This window comes from Terrapene carolina, unplaced genomic scaffold (genome assembly GCF_002925995.2).
Source record: "Terrapene carolina triunguis isolate 2854851 unplaced genomic scaffold, T_m_triunguis-2.0 Scaffold131, whole genome shotgun sequence".
NCBI classification, from domain to species: Eukaryota; Metazoa; Chordata; order Testudines; family Emydidae; genus Terrapene; species Terrapene triunguis.
In genome coordinates, this window is record NW_020664482.1 from 23,301,865 (window position 1) to 23,321,469 (window position 19,605).

Sequence of the window (19,605 nt, forward strand, 5' to 3'; positions counted from 1 at the left end):
TAAGCCTTTAACTCTAGCCACAAGGCAGGTCAAGCACTACAGTGACTAGGTGCTGAAGGAGTGAATCTCATCTGGTGAGAAGCTCAGTCTAACAAGCATGTATTAGAGAGAAGTACAGCCCTAAAACTGGAATATAAAATATTGTGTCTGCATTTTATGACTGTTTCCAGTCCCTCTTGTCTAGATCTGAACACCACACTTTTTTTGAGGCACATCTGTTTCAGATCTGCAACAACCTGGGGCCTCGGAGTCTCTGTATCTGCATCAAAGAGCTATTGTGCCCAACAGCTTTTGAAAACAAACTTGCCCACCCACTGCCTGAGGCACTCACTGGCTCAAAGCTGGTTGGTTGCTTCCTCTTACGTGACCTGAATATGATCCACTAAAACTCAAACTCCCAATAAGGAGAACAGAGCTAATTGGCGCCTTACCTGAAAATCCACACATTCAAACACAGTATTTGTTTTCTGAAACTCAAATACTGCTTCAAAGCTTTGGGATGTTGAATCTGAATTCCAGACTTCTCTTGGAAAAGCACAAGAAACCATACGGGAAACCACAGCACCTTACTAAAACAAAAGAAATGTGGGAATACCTTATACAAATATAGTACAGCAATGGCCCCAGACAATGCAGAATCACTACTGTATGTTTAGGGTTTGGCACCATTACTATAGAATACTGCAGTATTTTTATAGGATTAGTCCATTGTCACAAGGCCATGAGTTAGCATCCCAGGGCAGTGGAAGCTACTCTTGTTACAAAGTCAATAATAAGTAGGTGCCACAAACCACAAGCCTTATCCCTGAAGAGCAGTATCAGAGCCCCACAGGCCTCTGCAAGTCTTTAACAAGCAGTCTGCAGCCTATTTCTGAGGGCTTCTTTCTCCTTCTTGAAAAGGACCAGTTCCTAACTGAATCAGCATATGGTGCATTGCATCCTGAATGTTAGGGTTGTGGTTCTGTAGCTGTAGAGGTGGTCTGAGCAACAATGCCTTACTAAATAGCTAATGTTAACTTGTAGCCAAAGAATTAAGGGAAAATGGCTGCCATTCGTGCCTTTGAAAATGTCCCCCATAAACTTTGGGGGAGGGTTCCGGAGCAGCAGGGCCGGCTCCAGGCACCAGCTTAACAAGCAGGTGCTTGGGGCGGCCAAGGGAGAGGGGCGGCACCTGCGGCAATTTGGGGGTGGCAGGTCCCTCGCTCCCTCTGGGAGTGAAAGACCTGCTGCTGAACTGCCGCCGCCGATCGCGGCTTTTTTTTTTTTTTTTCCCCCATTTCCCCCCCGCCCATTGCCATTGCGACTTTTTTTTTTTTTTTCTTGGGGCGGCAGAAATGCTGGAGCCGGCCCTGCAGAGCAATGTATGTACATCAGAGACGAGTATGTAAATTGATATGTGCTCCTTACCAGCATTAAAACCTAATTTGGTTAGGGTGGGGTTGGGGTCAGTGGGAGAACAGGAAGTAAGTGACAGATGCAAGGTTGTGATCTTGCCAAACACCTTGGTGAACTGTTTGCCCTCCCCTAAAGGCAAGACAATCTTTTGTTTGTGGCCAGTCTAATACCCAAAGCAAATTATACTGGTAGTTGAGATAGGAAGGAGGTTTTTTCCATGTAGCAGTGAATCAGCACTTTTTTGAGAGATGCTGCTGGAGAGGTCATTTCAGTGTTATATACAGCAGGTTTTAGAGTCAGACAGGAGAATCAGGAGGGTTTTTAGTAATGCTTAAGAAAATAAACAGAAGAGAGGGAAGGGAAAAGAAGGAGAGAGAAAAAGGATAAAATAAAGTGAAGGAGGAGTCATGTTTTGCTTCTCCTTATAAACCTGTCCAGGAGTCCTGTAAGTGAAAAGCTTAATGAAGAAATAGAGGTGCTAGATTCACCATGTACAAAGATGATGAACTGACGTCTTACAACACCTCTTATGGGCAGGATTGTTCAAACTGTCTCTTTCTTCTGGATTTATACCCTAATTATGGCTCCTAATGCTACAGTAATAATAATATTTTGAAAAAAATAACAAACAATAGTTTATTTTAGTCTGATGCTTGCAAATTTCACAGCGGGACTGTCACCCACTGATATAATGAGAAATTCAGAGTCTTCAGACACACTCTGGACAGGAAAGGCAGGATTACCAAGGAAAACAAGGCAGGCAGACCTAGAACGTAAATCAGATTATATCTAACCAGTTATTAATCATTTGCTTTAAAAGCTGTTTTATTAGTCAGGGGCCTGATCCTGTGCCCATTAAAGCCAATGAGAGTTTTGTTATTGTCTTAAATGAAGGCAGGGTGGGGCTCCAAGTCATTCACTGACACCAGCTGAGACACATGACTGATAAAGTGCAGAGATTACGGCATATACAGAGGCAGAGAAGGAAACAGAAAGAAAAGGAATGTTTTTTTAAAAAAGCCAGATCGATATAATAGCAGCCGTATTACAGACGCTGGATGCAAAGTTAGTCCTTTCACACTTGTTTGGACTGGGGGTATCAGAGGAGCTGTGTATTTTTCAGGATTCCTTTTCAGTGTACTGGGAAATTAAATGATTGGCTTTTCAGGAGACAGAATGCTTCTGTGTATCTGCAGGGAGGATTTCCATAAACTTCTTCATTAATGTATCATATGCTGGCTCTGAACTGTAGTTCTCTTTGTAGGATGGGATACTTAATGCAAGTGACTCAATGCCAAGTTTCTTATGTGTGCAGAGCTCATATCTGTGGGTAGATTTTACTGCAGTGGCAGGGAGAGGATGCATGTGATAGAAGACACCCCTTCCCATCTTCATAATAATGTTATGTTCTGTTTAAATGCTGCATGCATTGCTGCAAAAATACTATGTGGCCTATGCACTCAGTAACAGTCACAAATCCCTTAGAGAGATACAACTTAATGCTATAGGCCAAGTCTGCTTCCCTACATGCCAAGCCTCTGTAAAATGGCTTGGCACGTGGGGCTTCTGCAGTAGTTAGAGAGAACAGAATCTTCCCCTCAGGCCGCTCCATGACTGCTACTGCTGCTTCAGTGAAGTAACAGCCCATGGCTGCTATGCCTTCAGCACTGCAGGCCATTGCATTCCCATTGTACCAGATCCTCCAGTCCCCAAACCATCTTCTGGGACAGTAAGATAGGATAGCTCATGGAGAGTAGATCTATGATACACAGGCCCTGCAGATCAATAGGATCCTCAGCATCCACTCCCGCGTACTTCCATGCACCAGCACCACACCAGTTCCCTTCTCTATTGTGAGTTCTACACCCAGGTCAGGGTGGACACACAGGATCTGCCCTGTAAACATGTGCATTATAGGCAGAGAAGAGGCCTGAATATTCTGCTAAGAGGAACTGCTGACAAAAGGAATCAGGGATGCATGATACATTGCTACCTGCCAAGTCAAGCACAGGATCAGCAGGTCTCTTTCACTACAGGACCTCCTGATCTTTGAGAGGATAGTACCTCCAAGGGCCCCCATCACAGATGCTAAACCTGCTCTCCCCAAAATGAGCAGTTTGGCTCATTGCATTTTTCTCATCACTCGTCCCCTCCCCCGCCCGAGGATTTTACACCTTGTGCTCCGGAGAGAATTTGAGAGTAAACAGGTTGTTGTGTAGGCAAATTCAGAAATAAAAAAGTGATGTACAAAATTACATAAAAAACTCCATTCAAGAGTAAGGTTTAGCACACACGCAAACTCTCGGCCAGAATGTTACATTACCCTCTATACCAAACATCATCCAACAAACTAATGGGACAGATTCCAAACCAATACAATTAATGACATGGAGGGCAAAAACAATACAAAGTCAGTGCTAAAGATACACCTGTTCTTATAGCGCCAGATCCACAAAGGGACCTAGTTGTTGCTATGCCTAACTTTTAGGCGCCTTGCCACCCAGTGGAATCTGCAGCCCCAAATTAGGTTGGTAGGCTCCCTATAAAATGCAGGGGGAGAGTCAGGGGCTTAAGAATGGGATCCAGAAAAGCCAGCATGCTGAGCAAGGAGCCACCTAGGCTAGCCAATAGGGAATGCCAAGGAGAGGGCTGTGGCCTAAATCCTGCCCCTCTAAGGGAGTTAGGCACCTAAAGTTCGGCCCAGAAGGTGGCCCCAATCTCTGCCTGGGATTCTCAGCCATGAACCTGGCCCTGGAGTTGAGTGTCTACACTGTATTTTGCAAGAAACATGTATGTGTGTGTCAGGGGCAGAGGTATTCTGGATTATGGGATATTCTGTTGTGGGAATCTCAAGATCTCCTGTTGAAGTTATTTGACTGTGTACAAAGAATTAAATATACCTTGGGCGCGAGAGAGATAGAGAGAGAATGTCCATTGGTACTCACCCGAGAGGTGGGAAACTCATGTTCAAATCCCTGCTCCATATCAGGCAGAGGCAGGGAATTAAACCCAGGTCTCCAGGTGAGTGCCCTAGTCCCTGGGCTAAAGGTTATAAGGGAGGCCTCCTCCTGCTCCCCTGCCCTGGCCGTTTTGTGTGGGTTTAGGCATGTTCTGAAAACATCTACCAAAACAGGTCCCACAGTTTGGATAGATGTGGGAACACCTAGTCTGAGGATCCTGCTGGGATTTCGGTGTGAGATAGATGCCCAGGCACCTAGACAGAGGTGGCTGTGCATATGCTCACTTGCAGGAACTCAGATGCCTAAGGATTTTAGGCACCTCCAGGGCTAGGCAGCATCTGAGCCAGGATTTTGAAGATCCCAGTAGCATCCAAATGTTGGACTTAGACACCTAAAAGTGGCCATTAGGTACCTAAGTCCATTTCTGGATCCAGCCAATATACTACTGCCCATCTGACTTCCTGACATGCTGCATCAAAATATATTACCTATTTCAAACCTGGCAAGGCTCTTATATGCATCCTCAGACCTTAAGTGTTAAGACATGTTTGATGTACCACATCACCCAATTTCATGAGTCATCCTGATGTAGTTAGGGCCCTACCAAATTCATGCTCCATTTTGGTCAATTTCATGGTCGTAAATGTCATGATTTCAGCTATTTAAATCTGAAATTTCATGGTGTTTTAATTGTAGGGATTCAGACCCAAAAGGAGTTGTGTGTGTGGGGGTGTCACAAGGTTATTGTAGGGGGGGTTGCGGTACTGCTACCATTACTTCTGCGCTGCTGCTAGCAGTGGTGCTGCCTGCAGAGCTGGGCAGCTGGAGAGTGGTGGTTGCTGGCTGGAAGCCCAGCTCTGAAGGCAGTGCCGCCTCCAGCAGCAGCACCGTAGAAGAAAGGATGGCATGGTATAGTATTGCCACCCTTTTGTGCTGCTGCTGCTGGTGGGGCACTGCCTTCACAGCTGGGCACCTGGCCAACAGCTGCCGCTCTCCAGTCCCCCAGCTCTGAAGGCAGTGCAGAAGTAAGGGTGGCAATACTGCAACCCCCCTATAATAACCTTGCCACCCCCCTGCAACTCCCTTTTGGATCAGGACCCCCAATTTGAGAAACGCTGGTCTTCCTCATGAAATCTTTATAGTATAGGGTAAAAGCACACAAAAGACCAAATTTCATGGGGGGAGACCAGATTTCATGGTCTGATGCGTTTTTCATGGCTGTGAATTTGGTAGGGCTCTACACATAGTGCTGTACCCAGGTCACCCCAGAAGCATATGAATCTTAGTGATGTATGTACACTGGTCCAGATTCTCTGCTGCTGCAAACTGGTGAAGCTCCATCAAAGTCAATGGGACTACAGTGATTTACGACAAATGCGTCAGATCCTCAGCTGATGTAAGTCAGGAAAGTGCTGGTAAGACCACCCAGCCTGCATTGAGAAAAACCTGATGCTGGGGCACCAGAGCAAGCTGAAGAATTCAGAAAGTAATAGCTAAATGCTAGAAAATTTTATCTATCACAGGAATTGGTGCTATCTTTTGGTAACAGCAAAGATAGATAAGCGAATGTCGTGCTGCTGTACAGCAGGTGAGCTGAGACAAGAGACCATTACAACCCTGTCCTGAAGAGCTTACAGTAAAGTCACAAGTGGGAGCAATACAGAACAAGGTCCATATATTTATTATTGCTTGACTGTTTCATGGATAGGCAGGTTTGGAGACTTTTCTGCAGGAGGAAATTTAGCACACATTAACCAGCATGCTTTTCCAACAAAAAGGTATTGAAAGTGACAAAGGGAGAGGCCAGAGACACCTAGATGCAGGCACACAGGATGTAGGAGAAGAAGAGCGCAGGACAACAGCTGTGTTGAACCTTAAGCAGAAAATTAACATTTAGTGTATGGATGGATTCGAATAATACAGTATTTTTATGTGTGTGCTAATCATAACAAAAAATGATGACTCTACCCTATGAGCCAGGTTTTCCCCCTGTTCTAAAGGCATGAATGATATGCTGGATATACAGGCACAGTTAGGCAGTTAGATGTCTAAATTCAGAAATTAGTGTCCTGAGCTGATTTGTGTTGGCCCCACTGTTCCTGCAACTGATTGCAAGCATAACATGAGGCTGTTTTTTTTTTTTTTAAATTAGCCCAGTGTGTTCATTCTTTCAGTTCAGCATGATATTTAAATGGAGTTTTAAAAGTTAAGAGAGTAAGTAACAAGAATGGGGCGGGGAAAGAGTGTACATATCTAGCAGTGGGTGGAGAGAGAAGGAGAATGAGGAAGACAATATGAGGATTAGTGAAAGTGTGGCTTGGTGACTTGGCAAACTAGGATTGGCAGGGCATTTCACGTGCAGGGGGCAGTGTCGTAAGACGCATGGCGATGGAATTGCAAATAGGAAGTGAATGGAATAACAAGACCTGCATCACTGCTTAAATGGAAGGGCTGGAGTTGGACTTGCAAAGAAGCCATTTCAAGATGTGGACTTTGGCAGAACCCCTGTCACATCCTGAAGATGAAGGAGGGAAGTTTACCCTGTCTGGAAAACATCTACAAATACTCCCCCGCTAGAGTAGTGCTGTAACAGCAGGAAGTTCTAGTGTTGGGAGAATTTGTATCAAGGAGCAACACTACATTACACTAATTGTTTTTTTCACCTACCTGCTCTGAGCATTTAGCCATGGCTGTGATCAGCTCTCTGTTAATTACCACAGGAGAGTTCAATCAATGGATACATATTATTTTAATCATATGTCCGGGCTTTTCCTCTGAATGATTTACTCTACAATGAGACTTTGAAGCACAGAAATTGTCCATTTATTTCCTGAAAGCCTTAATCTAAAACCTCTTGCTAAGAGAGTTCTCCAGCTTTCTGAGCTCCCCTTGTCGCTTTTTTGTCATTTATGAAAAATGTCTTCGTTGTTTGCTTTAGTGCAGGATTCCTGTGAATAGAACTGGCTGCCACAGCTTAGTTTGTTCATGCAAAGCCCCATGCTGCCATAGAAAGAGTCTCCATCTTGTGAGGTGCAAGCAAGAACGATGCCCACCATAATAATAATAAGAGCAGGAATGTCAGCAAGTTCCCCAATGATTTTGTAGCTCTCTCTGTACTCTCACAGAAGAGGAGGAGGGCAGGTACATATAAAAAAAGAGAAAAAGTCGAGCTCTGGAGCATTTCCGCTCTAAAGGGAGAAAGGACAATTGCACAGGAAATGATAATGCTAGCCATATGGCTCTGTAGCACCGCTGGTAGAACATCTAAGCCATGGTCTTGGAGGGAAGAGGACAGGGGTTCAGAAGAGAGAAGTAATTTAGGTTAAATTTCCTTTCTTCTCGCTGATCAATAGTATTGCGTGTATGTTGTACCGTGAATGATACTGACATCAATAAAACACATACTGGGCTAAAAAAAATAAATCTGATGTGTCCAGTGGTGCTGATAGCTCTCAGCTCTGATTAAAGAGGGATACAGCCAACAACAACAAACATTATTGAGACAAAAACGTGTTCTCTACTCTAGTTGCACTTTACACCTGAGATTATTATAACTGAACCAGATTAGAGAAAAACCATCTTTTTCTCTGTTTTCAGTTAGTTTAGAGTTAACATATGACAGCACTTTGGGTGTAGTCAGTTTCACAGTGAACCCTGTATATCAATTTGTGTGGGTTTTTCACCCAGCAGCAGAAGAGAGAAAAATAATAGACAAAGAGAGCAAAATGTGGTTGTAAAACTACAAAAACTTTTAGCAGGACTCAGGAGCAAGTGTAGTATCCAACACTGTTTTTAGCATTTTTTCCTGTTTTAAACTGACACGATTTGATGATCACGGGTCTTTGTAACAGTTAATGGGAGTTGAATGCATTCTGCATCCCATAAGATCAGTCCCATGTATTACTTTGCATCCAAAGACCTCATAGTGCTTTAAATAAAAAAAAAAAGAAGTGGTGAAGCATTATCTGTGTTTTACAGATGAAGGAGCTGAGTCATAGAGTGATCTTCTCAAGACCGCAGAGGAAGTCCCGGTCAGCTTTTCCTTCTGTAGCACAGAAAAGGGACCAACATTTATTTTTCAATACAAATTAATATATAACATAAATGGTTTTTTTTTTAATTTTTTTCAAGTTGAGATATTTGGAACAACTGAGAAATAACTCTCTTTCTAATGCCCCAGCAATCCAGCTCCGCAGAGAGGTCACAGCCACACTATCAGTAACACCCCTCTTTTATTATCATTCACTTCATAACTAGTAACATTAGCTACAAAGTCATCAAAGCAAACGTGCAAGTTACATGGGAGTCTCTTCTCACTCTACCTCCTTTTCTTTAACTAGGGAAATACTCCATTGGATCAGCATTCCCACATTCAAATTTAGCAAGAGACTGCCAATGCCTTGCCTACGCAGAGGTCTGTAGTGCTGGCCAAAACTCAACAGTGCTGGATTTTAAATTCTCTTCTGCATCCCCCTGAAAGGGGTGTGAAGCAAGGGAGGAGCTTTGATAGCCTGGAAAAGCGTTTGTCATTCCAGACTCTCTTAAGTTTGCAGAATTTCCCTTGAGGGGTAGACTGGAGAAACAGATGCATAGAGAGAAGGGAAAGGGAGCTCTGCTTTTCATTACAAAAATTAAGGAAGTTGAAACCTACATTAATATCCCTGCTTTGTTACTCTCAGGTCTGACATAGAGAGCCCACCCTAGACAGCTTTTTATGACCTACCTATCTCTAAACAAATACTCCAGACCAGATCTGACCCCCATGGATCCACACATGGAAGGAAATCTTGGAGTGAGGAGTTTCCTCTGTCCAAGTGTCACCTCCATGGCACCGTTCCCTAACCTGCTGTTCTGATCAGATGCTCCTTCACGGTGGCTCCAAGGGGATGAAGTTCTGCAACCTGCAGAACAAAGCAAGCCCAAAGCGATGGGCACAACATCTTTCTTCTTTTTCCCTCCACCGTCCTATCACCATCACAGCATCCCCCCACCCCAAAATCCAATGAACAATCAGTACAAAAATTAATACAATCTGAAGTTGTCTGAACTTTTCTGCCAAAGGCCTCCACTCTGTGGATTCCCCCACACCCTCACCCTTTCGGCAGGCAGTTCAGGAACAGCAGTCAGAAGAAGTACTGTTAGCTCAGCTCAGTCCAAGCTGAACTGATGGGAGTGGGCAAGGGTGATGCTACCGAGCTAGTATCAATATACCAAACATGCAAGGGGATACCTCTAACCTCTGGCAGATCTCCCAAGTCCGGTCATTTTGGGGTGGGGAGGGAGGACCCGGTCTCTCCTCCCCACTCCTTGCAAGCCATCTGAGGGACACTGTGAGTGGAATCTTACTTAGATTTCCTCCCTCCTGATCCTCTCCTTTTTTCTCAGGGAAAATCCAGGGTGCATGCGCATGCACACACAAAGAATTAATTTAAAGAAATAGATTCAGTTGAAATCTACACAGACTTTAGAGATTCTAACAGGAAAGAGTATAATGTGGTCTGGAAATTGAGACTACTCTATCACGGGTGTGGGGGAAAGATTCACGTGAACATATGGAAAATAATTAACAAGGCCGCTTTGAGAAAACAGTACATTCATTAGAGCAAGTTACACTAAGGTAAAACAAATTAATATTATTGACAATGAAGCACTGCCAATCCGATGACATAAGAGTTCCTTTCAGGCCCCTCAGAGTTTAGTGCTTGTCTCAGCTGACTTGGGGACTAGGCTTAAAGATGGGATGAAAAAAGTGCATTTTTTCCCACTAAAGAAGCCAGCAACCCACTCAACCTCAGAGAAATATCCACCTCCTGAAACTACATTACAGCATTTTAATACAGGCAACCTACAATGTGATACATTTCAATAATTTTTAAAAAGGTGCACTAAAATGTATCCGCTAAATTGCCTCAGACATGCAACTTAGCAATGGATAGTAGTACATCAGAATGTATTGGTCCATAATTCTTAAATATTTTAGCCTCTTCATTTGCATTCCTCATAAAAGTGTCTACAAACCACTTACAAAGGGCACCTAACCATATGAGGGCAGATTTTCAAAGGTACAAATTAGTGCTGTCGATTAATCGCAGTTAATTCAAGCGATTAACTCAAAAAATGTATCGCGATTAATTGCAGTTTTAATCGCACTGTTAAACAATAGAATGCCAATTGAAATTTATTACATATTTTTGGATGTTTTTCTACATTTTCAAATAGATTGATTTCAGTTACAACGCAGACTACAGAGTGTACAGCGCTCACTTTATATTATTTTGATTACAAATATTTGAACTGTAAAAATGATAAAATAAATAGTATTTTTCAGTTCACCTCAGACAAGTACTGTAGTGCAATCTCTATTGTGAACGTGCAACTTACAAATGTTGATTTTGTTGTTGTTAAATAACTGCACTCAAAAACAAAACAATGTAAAACTTTAGAGCCTACAAATCCACTCAGTCCTACTTCTTGTTCAGCCAATCGCTAAGACAAACAAGTTTGTTTACATTTACGGGAGCTAATGCTGCTTGCTTCTTATTTATAATTTCACCTTAAAGTGAGAACAGGCATTCGCATGGCACTGTTGTAGCCAGCATTGCGAGGTATTTACATGCCAGATATGCTAAACATTCGTATGCCCTTTCATGCTTCGGCCACCATTCCAGAGGACATGCTTCCATGCTGATGACGCTAGTTAAAAAAATAATGTGTTAATTACATTTGTGATTGAACTCCTTGGGGGAGAACTGTATGTCTCCTGCTCTGTTTTACCCGCATTCTGCCATATATTTTATGTTATAGCAGTCTCGGATGATGACCCAGCACATGTTTGTTTTAAGAACACTTTCACTGCAGATTTGACAAAATACAAAGAAGGTACCAATGTGAGATTTCTAAAGATAGTTACTGCACTTGACCCAAGGTTCAAGAATCTGAGAGGGATGAGATGTTGGCATGCTTTCAGAAGTCTTAAAAGAACAACACTCCGATGCGGAAACTACAGAACCCGAACCACCAAAAAAAGAAAAATCAATCTTCTGCTGGTGGCATCTGACTCAGATGATGAAAATGAACATGTCGGTCTGCATTGCTTTGGATCATTATCGAGCAGAACTTGTCATCAGCATGGATGCATGTCTTCTGGAATGGTGGTTGAAGCATGAAGGGACGTATGAATCTTTAGCACATCTAGCATGTAAATATCTTGTGACACAGGCTACAACAGTGCCATGTGAATGCCTGTTCTCACTTTTAGGTGCCATTGTAAACAAGAAATGGGCAGCATTATCTTCTGTAAATGTAAACAAACTTGTTTGTCTGAGCGATTGGCTGAACAAAAAGTAGGACTGAGTGGACTTCCGGTTCTAAAGTTTTACATTGTTTTATTTTTGAATGCAGTTATTTTTGTACATAATTCTACATTTGTAAGTTGAACTTTCATGATAAAGAGATTTCACTACAGTATTTGTATTAGGTGAACTGAAAAATATTATTTCTTTTTTTTTTTACAGTGCAAATATTTATCAAAAATATTAAGTGAGCACTTTATACTTTGTCTTCTGTGTTGTAATTGAAATCAATATATTTGAAAATGTAGAAAACATCCAAAAATATTTAAATAAATGGAATTCTATTATTGTTTAACAGTGCGATTAATCACAATTAATTTTTTTAATTGCACAACTAATTTTTTTAATCGCTTGACAGCCGTAGTACAAATGGAATTCATTCAAATAACTTTCAATAGATATGAGGCACCTAACTGCCCTTTGTGCCTTTTCTTTTTTTTCCCCTTTGGCTTTTATTTAATGTATCACCAAATATTAGAGGTTGGTTGGTTTGTTTGAAAAACCTCTAGAGATTCTGCTAGAATTTTCTGCAGATTTTATTAGCTAATTCTCATTCTTTGACAACCTTAACTTGCTAGACAATGTAATAAGTTTTTAAATATTTTCTTACTTTAGATCTTGCAATAACATCTGGCATTTAAAAAACATCCTTGAGACAAGTAGATAAACAAAACAAAAGACAAAAAAAACCCTGCATACATCTGGCAGATCTTGCATAGAATTCAGAAGATATTCCCCATTACAGAATTCAGAGGGAAATCCTCCATGCATGTCAACTGTCTATGCACATGAGTGTTGATTCCTGTAATACTTACAGAAATTCTGGAGAAGTGAAACCCCGCTCCCCTTTCACACTAATGTAACTTAAGAAATGCTCCACTGACATCTTTAGAGTTACATGAACATACGTGAGAGGAGAATCAAGCGTCAGTCTTATTTTATGGTAGATCTTGAGAGCAGCTTGAGATTGTTCTGCACACACACAAGCTGGAAGTTATGCATATTAAAAGTAATTTCAAATTTTGAGTCTTAATCTGGGACCTATTCTACGTCTTTGTCATAAAACGTAGCAGATCCTATTTCCCAATAATAAGAGAACTGTAAATTTTCCTTGGAAGCTTTGAGTTTGCACAATTTAAGAGTGTAGTTATATATAGACGCACAATGCTGCATCCAGCCTTCTAGACTGCAGTCTCTAGTCACACTAGCAGGCTGCACAGCCTGTTATTTTGAGACAGCAGGTGTTTGGCATTTTGGAGGCCTGTCGGCAGACAAAGAATTTAATGAATTTGCTTTAAATCTTACATTTCCGTTTTTACACTAATTATTTACAGCACCACAATATGAAGCCAATACATAAATAAATCAAATGTTAAAATTGATGCAGTACTGTACTTAATTAAAGAAATTAATGACCTGGAGCATTTTACCAAACCAAAGTATTAGACACAAGGTTGATCAACACAGTACCAGGATGTCTACCTATACATTTCTAATATCCTCATTACTGTAGTAAATAGGCTTCAACATCTATCTGCTAAACACACAATTCCCACTCACTTTTAGAGCCAAATTCTCTTTTCAGCATAGAGCCCAAGTAGCCAGGCAAGCATCTAAATATCACTGCAATGGATGCATTAGAAACAGAGGGATGGAAGGGCACTGCTCTTACATTTTTATCTATTCTTAGGTCAGGTTAGTAATACGTATTGTCCTGTCTGTGACCAATGAGTCTTTCCTCCAAGCCCTTCCTGGGTACCAAACTCCCATTTATTTCAATGGGAGTTCAACATGCCAAAGATTTGGGAGAATCAATCCCAACTTTGGTAAAATTGTAAGGATGCAGGCTCTAATTCTCCACTGCCTTGCACCTTCTGCCATCATTTATACCTGCACAAAGTGGTGTAAAATGCTACCTCATCAGAAGCAACATTTTACAATCACTTTGCATAGGTTTAAATGATGACACAAAATGCAAGACAGAGGAGAATGGAGTCCTTGGAGATTCAGGCCACAATATTTACAGAACTGCATCATCAAGCTAATGCTGGGTAACTCTTGGTTTCCAAAAATTACATTAGTCAAAGTCCAGTTTATGAACAAATAATTGCAGCAAACCAAAGTTTTCCATCTCTTTGTCCCTTGAATGAATTACATCTTGCACTGGGCTTTCCTGTTGAAATCTTGCATTTCTTTCCTCTCCCAATTAAATAAATTGGGCAAATTGCAGAACATTCAGAGTCAGACTCACAACTGCACCCAGTGGGTTCGATTTGCTGACTGTACTCCAGTTTTATATCTGCAAAAGTCCATTCATGTAACGAAGTAATGTGGCAGTAAATCATTCCAATATCCACTGCATGCAACTAGAATGAGGGGGGCACAACGGGGACAGTTGTGGCTCCAAGATTTTGGTCCCAATTCTACGCTGGCTCCAGGTAGACCAGCCTCAAGATCTGCTCAAAACTACTCTGCTAGTTATGGCCTTAAGAGGTCAATACACCAGCAGAGAATAAGCAGAGCACACTAGCACTCTGGATATTACCCTTCCCATTCCTGACAGGGAGTTGCAGGGAGGGTCACAGATGCTAGCTAGGCAGATTGTATGCCAGCTTGGGATTGTCCTGAAGATGAAGACTCCCTCACACCAGGGAATTCCCAGCTGAGGGGATCTGATGGTTTTCCAGTCCCTTTGTGCCAACAGAGCGGCACAAAGGGGCTGAATCGCAGAAGAGTATCTAGCCCCTCCACCTCTCTCCTTCTCATCCTTACAACAGGCTATCGAGCTGCTTAAATAAATATCCATTTATTGACACTGTATGAACTAACTGAAGCCTTTCACTTTCCAGATAAGAAAACCAATGGCCTAGTAGCTACTGAGTTGGTTGACCTCAGCTGTAGCAGGCAAAACCAAAGAAAGAAAAGGAAAAGGAAAAGTGATAGATACAAGAACTTCCTGTACTACAATCACAACAACTGATAACCCAATTGTTTTATAGCCAAGGATTGAAACCCTTCTATCTTAGGTACTTATCAGGCCCCAACACTGTAGCATCTGAACACCTATTAATCTTTGATGTATATATCCTCACAATACCCCCATCAGGTAGGGAAGTACTATTATTCCTGTGTTATACAGATGGGGAACTGAGGTACAGAGAGACTAAGGGTGGGATTCACAAAGGCATTTAGGCACCTACCTCCCACTGAAGTCATTGAAGATGATTTAAATAGATTCCCTCTGCTCTAGACTTATTCCATCAAGCAACATTTCAACATGGTGGGAAAGGCTGCTTTCAGTGGTATTATTTTAACTATTGTTCATGGTCTTCTCCCTTTGATTCAAAGCGCTAATCTCCTCTGAAGGGATTCTGGCCTCTATAACCATCAATGGAGGCAAAGTACAATATGTGCATTGATCTTTGTTCTAGTCTCAGGTCCTACATTACAGAAATCAGAATAGAAGGTTGCATTTAACCTTACTGTATTTGAACTGTTCTTCATTACATGGGGTAATAATTATATTGGAAAATAGTGGTACTTCCTGTTAGGAAAACAAACAAACACACTTCATCATGTTGTGTGTGTACGTACACTGTATCACACTTACCTGCATTATACCATAAATAAGCAAGCTGATAAAACTGTTGCTCATCAACAAAAATTATTGTCTGTTTCAATGAAGAACACTAACTTGTCACTGGGGTATACTATGCACTTCTACTGACAATATACACATAACATACCCCGGTGCACTCACCCTACAACATCTGTTCAAAGGGCCATCAATAAAAACAGAGTAACATTCAGAATAAACTGCATGAAGGGAAAAGAGCTCTGCACACTAACTACAGAAAGTGTCATTTTAAATAGAGAATTTTGTACTGACAGATATGTAAAATATCTCACATACTGCAGAGACAAGGTGGGTGAAGTAATATCTTTTATTGTAAGAGAGGCAATATTTGGAGTTTCCTTACATACTGCAGTCAGAAAATTGTCCAAATGCACAATAGGAAATTATGATTATTGTATATTTGTTGCATCTATTATTAAAAAGACAAGAGTTTGGTTATGAACAGATATATTTAAGTATCCTTACATAATAGCATGCAAAGAGTGTATAATATGGTAATAATGCACAGATATTATTAGCATTGTTGGAAAGCTGTGGGCAATGTATGTATTGCGCAAGTATAAATGAATGTTTAAACAAAGCCATATCGTGTTACTTACTTTTTATAGCACTGATAAGTGCATTCCCATCTTTAATCACATCCTTTATGAATTTGTTGGTTCTCTCCAGCTCCTGCTCATAACATTTCAGCCTGTCTCGAAAATCTGGACTGTCCAGGTAGCAGTCGCTGAACTCTAACGCAGGGTGCCCCATGTTCCTTGGAGAAAAAATTAAAATGAAAAAAGAATTCTCCAATTTAAAAAAAAAATCAAAATTATTGAAAGCAAATCATCTCTTAGTACCCAACTCACTTCTAAAACGACAGAGATCCTTGTCGTCTGCTGAGGATACCAGCTTTGATTTGTATATCACAGAAGAAAGGGGCAGGCTGCCTGGTTGTACTCTACTGAAAACATAAGACAAATTTATACGACCTCTGTAGCATTCTAGTTATGACTTGGTACTAGATCCTATTCACTATTGTCCTCTTCTTACTCCTCAGCAAAATTAGGGTGTTCTTTCCATTCCTTACTGAAAATCCACCCAGACAGCAGCACTGGGGGTCCCTGCTCTGTTACTTCTCTGATCTGCAAACGTTAGCTCGACTCAAATCTCTCCACATCTACAAACACATCTGGCTGCTCTGAATGAACGCAGGGGCTGGGGCGGCGGGGAAGCGTCCATCCAGCTCGGCTCTACAGAACGTCCCCACCCCCTACCGCTCCGCTTTGTGCGAGGATTTCCTTCCTTGTATTCCTCAAGCACCAAGTGACTCACAGCCTCCAAAGGTTGGCACCTCCCCTTTTCTCCTGCGCTCTTAAAGAAACAGGAGGGAAAGCTGGTTGTTCCCTCAAGGAAACCGGACCTCTGTGTCTGTGGCAATAGTACTTTCCGCCCCGATCCGCATGAAAAGCGACACATAACCCTGAGCATTACATTTAAAACCGACTTCCTCGGGGACAATGTCCTATTTCAGCTCCCACGGAGCCCCTTCTGTTTCTTGCTCACACGTTAGCAGCAGCAGCTCCCCTTTCCCCAAATCTCCCTGCAGTCGCTATTCAGACAGGATTGTCTGGGGACCTGCTCATGAGCACCACACGCTTCTCCTACGCAACCGTGTCGATCTCAGGTGGGACATTTCCCAGGGAATGCCTTGGTGCTGCTGAAGGATCTCTCTTCCGTTTCATGAGCTAGCATCTCTTGCGGACTCTTCCTCGCTCTAGCTGTCTGCACTTGGCTGAGCCCTCAAGGGTTAACATGTTGTTGTTAATGTAGCCTCACACTCTACAGGCAGCATCCAGAGAGGCAGGAGGGAGGAGACACAATAGAGGCATGGCAGCTGCTGCAAACACGTCCCTGCGGAAACTGAACCGGGATGAATCCCTCTGGAGCACCACTCCCTCCTCCGGATAGCGCATGCACGGCTGCCTGGGAGGTGTAGTTTTTCTTTCCGCAGGATCTGTATTGTGTATGTGAGTGAGTGAGAGGACCCCGCCCTTGTTCCAAGCGCCCACCCTCTAGCTCCGAGGGGCTGTTCTTCCAGAGAATCCGGCACTAAAGGGACAAAGTAGTGGACAAAGTAGCATGGACTGAGCAAAAACTCAGATTGAGTAATCAGTGTTGTCTGCTCTGATTTACCTTGGCCCCTAGTAATATACCCTAAAGTGGGGCTGTGTGACCAGGGCCGACGAGAGGGGGGGAAGCCGGTACAAATTACTGGGGCCTGGCGGTCCGGAAGGGGGCCCGGGGCCCGGCTTCCCCCCCTCTCGTCGCCTTACCGGGGCCCAGCGGTCCGGAAGGGAGCCTGGGGCCCGGCTTCCCCCCCCTCATCAGCCCTGTTTAGCCAGTCCGCCCTTGCTGGGGGGCCCCCAAAAAATTTTTCACCAGGGCCCGAACCCGCTCTCGGCAGCCCTGTGTGTGACTGCTAAGCCACTCTGGGGACCCTCACAAAAAGACCATCTTGTGAAGATTTATGCATATGCTAAGCATAAACTTTATGTTCTGTGAGTGATCTCAATGAAGTTAGGCACAATTAGGGTGACCAGATGTCCCGATTTTATAGGGACAGTCCCGATTTTGGGGGCTTTTTCTTATATAGGCACCTATTACCCCCCACCCCCGTCCCGATTTTTCACACTTGCCCTCTGGTCACCCTAGGCACAATGCACAAAGTTAAGCATGTGAGTTAAATCTTTGCAGGATTGGAGCCACAAACTCTATTTTGAGTCACAGCTTTTTCTTTTATTATTGGCTTGAGCATTTAAGTTTAAAAAATCATGTCACTTTAAATCAGCAAGCTAGCAGGGCTAAAACCTTTGTCCTAAATTCCTGTAATCTGTACACTTTTATTAGCAACTGTAGATAGGTACAGATGTTAGGGGTGATGTTTTTGCTCATATAATCTGCAAGTAATTTTATACATGATTTTCTGTTTAGAAAAATTAACAGTATAATCCTCATTGTTTCATTCAAATGTCTTGTTTAGAATAAGATAAAACATGAGAACTTTTATTTTATACTGATAAAATCTCCATACTATATCTACTGTGCACACTTGTTCTTGAGGACCAAGAGGGATACAATATGTTTCCAATTTATTAAAGTATGTGATTATGTGTCTTCTTCGTTCCTCCTTCTTGTTTTTTATTACTGCAGAACACATTTATCCCCTTAAAAAGTTAGGGAAACTTATTAATTAGTAAAACTAAATCTTCCTTCTTTTCCACCAACATGCTCTGAACAGAACAGAATAATAAAATCATATTAGAGTCTGATTGTACTTAAATACTATTAAAGCTGCTTAATAAAATCTCACTTATTCTTTCATGTTGAGCTGCACAGTTCTTTAACATTTTGCAGGTTATATTAACAAGAGAAGATGATCTACGAGCACATTGGCCCTAGAGACTTACCTCAAGGTCAAAATGTTGATGTTTTCATCTTCTTTTTGTCAATGTAGCCTAGAACTTAAAACAAACAGTCTTTACAGTAATGTGGAAAAATGTTTGTTTACATGTTAAACAATAAGGTTCCTTTTTTAACTGTTGTACTATTACTAAAATAGGAAGGAAACCATGTCATTTAAAAACTGTGACTGAATTTATTGCTGCTGACACTGAGGGACTGATAACATGGATTTTAGCCAAGGACAACACACATGGACTTCTTTTACACTCTGCTGATGCAAATTCAGTCCTGACCTGCCACCTTGCTATTCCAGTCATAGGCCCCCACATGCAGCTCTTCCAAGGCACCTCTGTCTGGACATGCAGATTTCTTGATGTTCTTGTGCCAATCTTGCACTTCACAGAGACCATTAATCAAGACAAATTCTGTTTTAGTAATATGCATGAATTGGGACTAGACAAATGACACATCTTCACATGTAGCCTACTAGCCAAAATTTGAGCACAAATCTCCAAACCCACTCGTTGAGCATGATGATTTGATAATAGAGGATAAAGCAACGTGGACACTGATTTTTATTGAAAGGGTTTGTCCATTTATTTACATATTTTCAAACATCCAAACAACTTTATAATCTCTGTAATTATTTTGACTGGTCTGAGTCCAAATCCTAGGGAACAGGTGTCCACATCACACAAACAACCACCACCATAACTGGCACTAATTGATCCCATTGAGGGATGACACAGAACAGAGGTCAAGGTCAAAGGATCATGGAACCTGAATGTCTCTTATCCCTAGAGACGGAGGTCTT

The 19,605-nt window shown here is 42.1% G+C and overlaps 1 protein-coding gene across 1 annotated transcript in view; it reads right to left on the reverse strand.

Annotated features, from left to right (window-relative positions):
- OPHN1 (oligophrenin 1) overlaps positions 1 to 17,179 on the reverse strand; it is a 123,795-nt gene extending 106,616 nt beyond the window's left edge. The window contains exons 1-3 of the mRNA XM_024197316.3: positions 16,821 to 17,179; positions 16,196 to 16,290; positions 15,944 to 16,101 (exon numbers count right to left, since the gene is read on the reverse strand). Coding sequence (XP_024053084.2) covers positions 15,944 to 16,097 — 154 coding nt within the window. The 5' untranslated portion in view covers positions 16,098 to 16,101; positions 16,196 to 16,290; positions 16,821 to 17,179. The remainder of the gene's footprint in view (positions 1 to 15,943; positions 16,102 to 16,195; positions 16,291 to 16,820) is intronic.
- Between the last annotated feature and the right edge of the window lie 2,426 nt (positions 17,180 to 19,605).